At 45.7% G+C, this 10,250-nt stretch overlaps 1 protein-coding gene across 1 annotated transcript; it reads right to left on the bottom strand.

Moving 5' to 3' along the window:
• Positions 1-5,148: 5,148 nt before the first annotated feature.
• On the bottom strand, positions 5,149-8,999 carry LOC141083391 (E3 ubiquitin/ISG15 ligase TRIM25-like). The gene has a single exon (XM_073567614.1). It carries the CDS (start codon positions 8,865-8,867, stop codon positions 7,272-7,274), a length of 1,596 nt encoding a protein of 531 aa, XP_073423715.1. The 5' UTR covers positions 8,868-8,999; the 3' UTR covers positions 5,149-7,271.
• Positions 9,000-10,250: the final 1,251 nt, after the last annotated feature.

The raw sequence follows: 10,250 nt of genomic DNA, 5'->3' as shown, positions 1-10,250 counted from the left end.
CAGACAACCCTGGCACAGTAACACCACTAAAAAGCTCCGGCAAGTGTCCAGGATTGCAGAGCGGTGCTGGAAGAAAACAAATTCGCAAGACGACTTCACCGCATTCAAACAGGCAACACTCGATTTCAAATCTGCCCTCACCTCTGCTAAACAGGCCTACTTCACAACCATCGTATCTTCCCTATCTTACAACCCCAAACAGTTATTCAAAGCTATTAACTCCCTCCTCCGCCCACCACTGCCCCCTCCAACCTCCCTCATCTCTGCCGAGGACTTTGCCACACACTTCAAAAATAAGATTGACCAAACAAGACAAGTCTTCATCACTCAACCACCACAACCCCTTTGTATACCAGACCAATTCCCAAACCCCATAACCTCACTCTCCAACATCACTGAAGGGGAGCTTAATTTTCTCTTCTCCAAATCGCACCTCACATCCTGTGCACTCGACCCCATCCCATCCCACCTCCTCTCCAACCTTACCACCACACTTATCCCATCCCTAATCCACCTCTTCAACCTATCACTAACGTCCGGTACCTTCTCTTCTGTTTTCAAACATGCCACAGTCACGCCTATCCTTAAAAAGCCAACCCTCGACCCAACCACTATGTCCAGCTATCGCCCAATATTGTTGCTCCCATTCGCTTCCAAACTCCTGGAACAGCACGTCCACGCTGAACTTTCCTCCTACCTATCATCTAACTTGCTCTTTGACAACCTTTATGCTGATGACACTCAGATCTACCTCTCTGGCCCAGACGTCACCTCTCTGCTGTCCAGATTCCCAGAGTGTCTATCAGCCATATCCTCCTTCTTCTCCTCTCGCTTCCTCAAGCTCAATGTGGACAAATCTGAACTTATCATCTTTCCTCCATCTCACAGATCTTCCTTACCCGACCTAGCTATAACAATTAATGCCATCACACTTTCCCCAGTACCGGAAGTCCGCTGCCTCGGAGTAACCTTTGACTCTGACATGAAAACCACAGAAAAAGGAAAAAATCCTCCAATATTTGAGAAAATAAAAAAAACAGGCAGAGGTGCTTACTTATATAGACAGGCCTCAATACAAATGCACTAGCAGGGTGTAGCGGACACAAGTAAAATGGCAACTGCACAGGTGCAATAATACCTAATGAAACAGCCAGCCTACAATCAGGGATTGGCCGTGTGGCACACCAGTGCAAAAAAATAATCCGTATGTGGCAATCTTCACACAGGGAATGCAGAGCATATGGTTCACAGCCTCTTAGTAACACCATATAGGGTGGCTGCCCAGTGCCAACTATAATGCATCCCGTGTGAACAGAGGCCACAGTTTACAGAACCATTTGGGCCCAACTGCACCGTGAAAAGATAAAAAGTGCACAAAAACATATCAATATATGTAAGGTATTGGTTAATATTATGGCCATAATACGTAAGCTGGCAAACTAACGTCAAAGTTCCTTACACTTGCCAGTCCTACTCTAACATGAAAACCACAGAAAGAGGAAAAAATCCTCCAATATTTGAGAAAAAAAAACAAAACAGGCAGAGATGCTTACTTGTATAGACAAGCCTCAATACAAATGCACTAGCAGGGTGCAGCGGACCCAAGTAAAATGGCAACTGCACAGGTGCAATAATACCTAATGAAACAGCCAGCCTACAATCAGGGATTGGCCGTGTGGCACACCAGTGCAAAAAAATAATCCGTATGTGGCAATGTTCACACAGGGAACGCAGAGCATATGGTTCACAGCCTCTTAGTTACTCGACTACTGCAACATCCTTTTCTGTGGCCTCCCTGCTAACACCCTTGCACCTCTCCAGTCCATCCTTAACTCTGCTGCCTGACTAATTCATCTCTCTCCTCGCTACTCCTCCACTTCTCCTCTCTGCAAATCTCTTCACTGGCTCCCATTCCCTCAGCGTATCCAGTTCAAATTGCTAATACTGACCTACAAGGCCATCTATAACCTGTCTCCCCGATATATCTCTGAACCAATCTCCCGATACCTTCCCTCATGTAATCTCCGGTCCTCCCAAGACCTCCTTCTCTCCTCCACACTTATTCGCTCCTCACCCAACCGCCTCCAAGACTTCTCCCAAATTGCCCCTATCCTCTGGAATTCTTTGCCCCAACAAGTCCGACTATCAACCACATTTGGATCCTTCAGACGGAACCTGAAAACCCACCTCTTCAAGAAAGCCTACAGCCTGCAATGACCCCGCTACCTCCTTCTCTCTCACCACTACCGGAGATATCACCTCAACCAACACCGGAACTGCTGCAACCCACCAACCGTTTCCTTCCCCACCATCCTGTAGCATGTAAGCCCGAAAGGGCAGGGTCCCCTCACCTCTGTATTAGTCTATCATTGTTAGTTTGTTTACTGTAAGTGATATCTGTAATTTGTATGTAACCCCTTCTCATGTACAGCACCATGGAATCAATGGTGCTATATAAATAAATAATAATAATAATAAATAATCCATTGCGGTTCTGTACATGTTATTTTCCATTGAAGTTAGTGGAAGTCAAACGCCATGAATAGAGCATGTGGGGTTTTTATATAAAGAAACATTGGGTATAAAGAGTTGTCCACTACTTTTATAATGATCTCATATCCTTAGGATAGGTCACCATTATACTGTAATGTCGGGGGGAGAACCTGCCATAATATCAGTACAATATCATTGTACTACGGCCTCCGTAGTGGGCAATGGCCAATAAGAGATGATCCTAATAGAGCAGACCTGGGCAAAGTGCGGCCCGCGGTCCCCATCCGGCCCTCTGGCTGTCTTTGTCTGGCCCATGGGGCTGGAAACCTGAGGTCCGCGGGCCGCACCGTGCCCGCCCGGTCGCGGTCTCCCGCAGTCAGCATTGGTGGAGGAGGAGCCTCCGGACTCTTCCTCCACCAATCAACGTGTGAAACAGCTGACGCGATGATGACATCATCTCATCGCGTCAGCTGTGTACCGTCGGAGAGTCAGCGCTCTGGAGGCAGAAGCAGAAGCTGGGTGCCTGGGAACAGGACCAAAGTGAGTATGTGGTGGTTTTTTTTTCATGTGTATGAATATGGGGGTGAACATGAGCATTCTATGGGGTGAACATGGGGATTCTATGGGGGTGAACATAGGGATTCTATGGGGGTGAACATGGGGATTCTAGGGGTGAGTATGGGGATTCTATAGGGGTGAGCATGGGATTCTATAGGGGTGAACATGGGGATTCTATAGGGGTGAACATGAGATTTTTATGGAATAAATTCATGGACTTCAGTGCGCTGCTTGACAAATTCACGAATCCAGGTTATGAGAAAAGATTAACTGTTTTATTTCCCAACGCGTTTCAAAGTGTATACCACTTCTTCATCAGGGGATGACATATATGAACAGATAATTTGGACGTGCAGCAAGCTGACTACGGATCTTACATGCCTGAACCTCTCCTGGAAAGGGTGAGTGAATTTTCATTTATTCGTTTAGCAATAACTCGGGTAAGACCCTATTGCGCTTTCTGTTCCTATAGTTTATTTGCATAGGGGTGAACATGGGGATTCTATAGGGGTGAACATGGGGATTCTATGGGGGTGACGTACAGCACATGGAGATTCTATAGGGGTGACGTATAGCACATGGGTATTCCATGGGGGTGACGTGCAGCACATGGGAATTCTATTCGGGTGACGTGCAGCACATGGGGATTCTATAGGGGTGAACATTGGGATTCTATGGGGGTGAACATGGGGATTCTATGGGGTGACGTACAGCACATGGAGATTCTATATGGGTGACATACAGCACATGGATATTCCATGGGGGTGACGTGCAGCACATGGGAATTCTATTGGGGTGACGTGCAGCACATGGTGATTCTATGGGGGTGACGTGCAGCACATGGGGATTCTATGGGAAGGCTGTATACTGTCATGCAGTATATGGGAAGGCTGTGTGGGGCTCATGCAGTATATCGGGAGGCCGTGTGGGGCTCATGCAATATATGGGGAGACTGTGTGGGGCTCAATCAATATATGGGGAGGCTGTGGGGGCCTCATGCAGTATATGGGGAAACTGGGGCTCATGCAGTACATGGGGAGGCTATGTGGGGCTCATGCTGTACATGGGGAGGCTGTGTGGGGCTCATGCTGTACATGGGGAGGCTATGTGGGGCTCATGCTGTACATGGGGAGGCTCAGTGGTGCTCATGCTGTACATGGGGACGCTGTGTGGGGCTCATGCCGTATTTAAGGAGGCTGTGTGGGCTCATGCCATATATAGGGAGGCTGTGTGGGGCTCATGCCGTATATAGAGAGGCTGTGTGGGGCTCATGCCATATATAGGGATGCTGTGGGGGGCTCATGCCGTATATAGGGAGGCTGTGTGGGGCTCATGCCGCAAATGTAGTAGGTTGTGTAAGGCTCATGCCGCATATAGGGAGGCTGTGTGGGGCTCATGCCTTATATAGGGAGGCTGTGTGGGGTTCATGCCGTATATAGGGAGGCTGTGTGGGGTTCATGCCGTATATAGGGAGGCTGTGTGGGGCTCATGCCGTATATAGGGAGGCTGTGTGGGGCTCATGCCGTATATAGGGAGGCTGTGTGGGGCTCATGCCGTATATAGCGAGGCTGTGTGGGGCTCATGCCGCATATGAGGGAGGCTGTGTGGGGCTCATGCCGCATATGTAGTAGGCTGTGTGAGCCTCATGCTGTATATAAGGGGCTGTGGGGGGGGTTTAAAGAAATATAGGGGGTGTCAGCATACTTAATTCTGCTCGATATTAAGTAATACAATTAATATTAATAAATTAATATTGAGCAGAATTAATTTCAAGCTATTGGTTCGGCCCTCCACAACAGTCATGGTTTCTCATGTGGCCCCTGGGGAAAATTAACTGCTCACCCCTGTAATAGAGAGAACTGTAAAGTCAGGAGACACAACCTGTTCCCGGCCTCCTGAATAAAGAAAACCTTTAGGAATTGCCAGTTTCTGGGAAGTTTCAGGCAAGATCGGGGTCGGTTGGGATTTGCTGACTCTTCCATGAGTCCGGATCTTCTCTTCTTATTCTTCTGGTCCTGGTGTGATGGCTGCCCATGAGCCCCCTACAGCTACGCCTCCAGCCCCCACTATATCACAAGGAGACACGTGACAGAGTAGTAATATTACCGGAGGAGAGGACAGTTTATTATACCGAGCGGTTACATTAGATATAATACAGTGTGAGGATTACAATTAAAGGAAAAACACAATCTCCAAAATGATAGAAAACCAGAAATATCCCAGAAGTGACCAACACGGGACATAACGACAACCCTTGTCCTGTGAGATAGAAAGGTGGAATAAGGTTGTCACACAGATTATTGTATGATGAGCAGTTATACATTCTCCTGTTACACTTTATCTATCAATTCCTCACTATGTGCAATATGTATAGGCCACGTCTCTGCACCCTCGGTCCTATAGTACGGGCTAGTTTCTCGCATGAAAACCTGGCACTGCCGCCGGCACTCAGACCAGAGCGTGCGGCTACATGCCAGGCTTTCATGCGAGAGATTTGCACGAGAATCTTGTGAGTCTCTCGCAAGTGAATATGAGCCTTACGGCCCAGATTGTGACTGAGCTTGATAGGAAACTGTCAGTGACTGCATACAGCAATACTGAGATTATACAGTATATAGTACAAGCGAGCAAACAACTGAAAAAGAAGTATAAGGTGGAAATTTAAAAAAAAAAAAAAAAATTATGAACAAAAATGAAAAAAAGAATAATAAAAAACCCAGTTAAAATATTACAATGACAGTTTAAAAAATAAAATATTTTGTATTGCCACATCCACAAAAGTCCAACCTGTTGAAAATATAAAATTATTTCACCCATACGGTGAACATATTGAAGCAAAAAAGGAAAGAAATCAAAACTCCAGAATTTCAGTTTTTTTCAGTCACCACAATTCCCTAAATATATCAATCAAAAGTTATCAAAATATTGTATAGACCCGAAAATGGCACCTATAAAACTCATCATGTAGAAAACAAGCCCTCAAAAGGTAAAACAGATTTCTAGAAAAGGGGACACAGACCAATTTATTTTCAGGCCACGTTCACACATTGAGTATTTGGTGATTTTTTTTACCTCCCTATTTGTAACCAAAACCAGGAGAGGAACAATCAGAGGAAAAGAAAACTAGAAGCATGTCACCACTTCTGTATCTATCACTACTCCTGGTTTTGGTTTATAAAATACTGACCAAATACTGATTGTCAGTATTTGGTCAGAATTTTTTTTTGCCACTAGTCTATGTTTCCACGATGACATTTTGGTTTTGGGGGTCACAGATTTTCTGCAACATTTGTGCCCCCATTTGGTAAAATAGGCTACTTGAATATTTTCAAGAAAGGTGTGAAAAACTCAACAAAAACTCATTGTGGGAAAGTAGCGCAAGGCCATGTTCACAAGTTCAATATTTGACATCAGTATCTATAAGCCAAAAACAGAAGTGAAACAATCAGAGGAAAAGTATAATGAAACACGTAAACCAATAATACACAAGCGTATAAAAAAAAAGTCAGAGTTTTATCCACAAAAGTAAAACGATTATTTTCTCAGTTATCATCTGTGTATAATTACCGTAGTTTTTTACAGCAGCAGCTATTAACCATTTAGTTTCCTGCTATAGAATTGTAATGTATCCATAAAGATCGGACGCTATACTGTGATATGTGATTTTTTTTCTAGCACACCCATAGACATGAATGGTGGAGCCTCATGTAATTTCCGGAGGAAAATCATGGCTACGGTTTTTTTCATACAACGATTTGGTCATCTGCACTGCGCCATGGAATACGATTGGACCAAGTGTGGTTGGGTCAATATAAGATCGTATGCAGGAGCCCTGAGGGTCGTTCTCCAGACGGTGTTTTTGGTATAAGTGATATTGGTGAAAAAAAAGACGGAATAATGTTGGCAGGGGAAAAAAATAACAGCATGCACGAGTGTCTTATGTAAATCGGATGAGACTCATCCATTCAAGTCTATGGGTGCGTAAAAAAATAATAAAAATAAAATGCGATGCCATACAGCGCCATGGTGTAGGATCCGATATTCATGGATACGCTGTAGTTCTGTAACATAGGAAACTTTAAATGGTTGATATCTGCTGTAATAAATTGGATTGTACCCAGAGTACAAGTGAGAAAATAATCATCTGACTTTTCTGGATGAAACTCTGAATGATTTTTTATATGTTTTATATGCAAATTTCTTGCAACAACTATTATTCTTCAACTGCAAATTCTAATCCAGCCATCATCTAAAGCTAATGAGAAATTTACATAAAATGCAGCATGAAGGGGCTCAGAGAAGGTGACCTTGAAGGTGTATAAGTGTCTGATGGGGTCACACAGCTCATAAAAGGACAACTGCCCGGCCTCATAATCCAGACATATCCTGACTCTATATCTGGAGATCTTGCCAGGTATCCGGATCTCTTTCCTGTCATGTATCACTGAATACTGATCATTATATCTCTCCAGACTCCAGGACTTATTATTATCTCCAATCAGTGACTGATCTCCCCTCCTGTCTATACTGGGATAACACATCCCCACCCTCCAACCGTATGATCTACTGATCTTCACATCCCAGTAATGTCGTCCTGAGGTAAATCCCCTCCTGCTCATCACCTGATTATACCAGAATCTCTCTGCTCTTTCTGGACGTTTCTGCTTCTCTCGTGTCCAGCTCGCAGTTTTCAGGTCGTCTGATATATGGACATTATTACCAGCTGTGGTTACATCCAGTAATATGTCTGCAGGATCCCCCACATAGATCCCGCTCCTTATACCTGATATTACGTCACATAATGTGTGTAATGTGTGTGAGATCACAGCCACATCCAGGTCATCTCCATCATGGGGCTGTTTATCATGTCCCCCTGTGTTCTCATCACCTCCCTCCTCCTCAGGATCACACAAGTCACCGATGTCTGGCTCCTGTAGGACAGTCAATGGATCCGTGACGTTACCCAGCTCCTCAATGTGTCTCATCTTCCTGGACAGCTCGTCCTTCTTTATTTCCAGCTGATGGATCAGAGCAGACAGTGACAGTGACTTTTCCTTTTCCTGCCTGGAGATCTCACTCAGGACCTTCTTCTCCAGGTCGTCCACCCGTCTCCTGATGTCTGTACACAGGGCAGTGACTCTCTCGGCTTCTCCAGCTGCTTTTTCTTGAGCTTTTCTCCTGCGCTTTTCCAGACTCCGGACTCTTTCCTCAGTCTCTTCTCTCTTTGTGATCAGTTTCTGAAGAACATTTCTCAGTTTCTTCTTCTTCTTCTTTGATGCCTCATCCAGCATCTCCACCCGGTGTCCCCGATGTTCTCCAGCCAAACTGCAGGACACACAGATACAGATGGCATCCTGAGTACAATAATACTTTATAAGTTCCTTATGGACAGAACATTTCCTTTTCTCCAGATTAGTGCTGGGATCAGATAAGACGTGTTCTGCTGATTTGCTGTGAGCTCTCAGGTGTTTATCACACAGAGAAGCCTCACAGTGTAGACAGGATCTAATAGCAGGTACCGGAGAGTCCACACAGTAAGTGCAGCAGATCCCGGTGATCTCCTCTTGTTCTTGCTGAGTAATCAGGAAGCGTTCTGCGACATTATGGAGATTTATGTTCCTCATCAGTGCCGGACGCACCTGAAATCTTTTTCTACATTCAGGACAGGAATAAACTCCAGACCCGTCCTGTGTATCCAGCACACGACCAATACAGACCCGGCAGAAGTTGTGTCCACATCTCAGTGTTACAGGGTCCTTGAAAACAGATAAACAGATGGAGCAGAGCAGCTCGTCTCTCAGATCAGCAGACGCCATGGCTGACGGAAGTAGTGATGTGTCATTCGTGAATGATCGAGAGACGAAGAGCAGGCTCTTTGATGTGAATGACCACTGGGAGCTGATCCAATTTTTTTTATCTGCTGTTTGCTTAGCTTCTTCCCGCCTGACTGGGGCCTGGGAGGAGTGGAGGAGGAGACAGAGCAGTGTGTACAAAGTGGGGAATGATTGGCAATGTTTGTTGTGACTGGGCTCCTCCCACATGAACACATTTCTTGTGATTGGCTGCTTAGTGTAGTGCGTGCGCACATGATCTGTGATCTATCATGAATGTGCAGTCATAGAGCGGAGGCACTGTGGTGAGGCACTGGCAGCCATCTAAGGTTAATAAAAGTAGGAGGATTTCTACCTCATTAATTTCTGTAATTCCTGGCTTTCTACATTGGGAAAATAATAATATAAATCTGAGTCAGACAAAACCTGTGGACAGATTCAGGTATATGTCAAACATTAGTATAATAAGTCAGCAGCACTGACTCAAACACATGGCCTTTATAGGGAATCTGTCACCCCATTTTTGGACTATCAGCTGCCGGCACCACCATCAGGGGCTTAGCCCCGATGAAACCTGAAAGAGAAGAAAAACGAGTTCAATTATACTCACCTAGGGGCGGTTCAGGTCCGGTTTTGGTCCGATGGGTGACGCGGTCCGGTCTGGCGCCTTCCACCTTCTAACGGGGACGTCCTCCTCTTTGCTTCGCGGCGCAGGCGCACTGCTCTGCCCTGTTGAGGGCAGAGCAGAGTGACCAGGTCAGAGAGGTCCGGCGCATGCGCACTGCAGTACTTTACTCTGCCCTCAACAGGGCAGATAAAGAGCGCCGGAACCGCGATGGGAAGCAAAGAAGAAGACGTCATCGCTACAAGATGGGATGCACCGGACCGCAACACCCTCCGGACCCGAACCGGACCCGGGTTGAGTATAATCTAACTCGTTTTTGTTCTCTTTCAGGTTACATCGGGGGCTTACCTACATCATTACAGAATGCTGTAGATAAGCCCCTGATGGCTGTGCCGGAAGCAGATAGTCCAAAAATGGGGTGACAGAATTCCTTTAACTGACACGGACAATCTTTTAACCCCTTGTTAAGTGTGCAATCATGGAATGCTACTTTTTTTTCTGCTCTTTCATTTTTCCCTCCCCTTCTTTTAAGAGCTGTTAAAGGGAATCTGTCACCGCATTTTAGCCCTATCAGCTGCAGGCACCGCCATCAGGGGCTTATCTATAGCATTCTGTATTGCTGTAGATAAGCCCCCCCCCCCATGTAACCTGAAAGATAAGAAAAAAGAGTTAGATTATACTCCCCGGGGCGTCCGGTCCGATGGGTGTCGTGGTGCGGTCCGACGCCTCCCATCTTCTAGTGA

Source organism: Dendrobates tinctorius, unplaced genomic scaffold (genome assembly GCF_039654945.1).
Source record: "Dendrobates tinctorius isolate UK_male_01 unplaced genomic scaffold, ASM3965494v1 ptg000020l, whole genome shotgun sequence".
NCBI lineage: Eukaryota > Metazoa > Chordata > Amphibia > Anura > Dendrobatidae > Dendrobates > Dendrobates tinctorius.
The sequence above is the reverse complement of the archived record's forward strand: the minus strand, read 5'-3'. Positions and strand labels throughout refer to the sequence as shown.

Coding starts and splice junctions, on each gene's coding strand:
- LOC141083391 (XM_073567614.1), bottom strand. CDS start 8,867: ATGGCGTCTGCTGATCTGAGAGACGAGCTGCTCTGCTCCATCTGTTTA.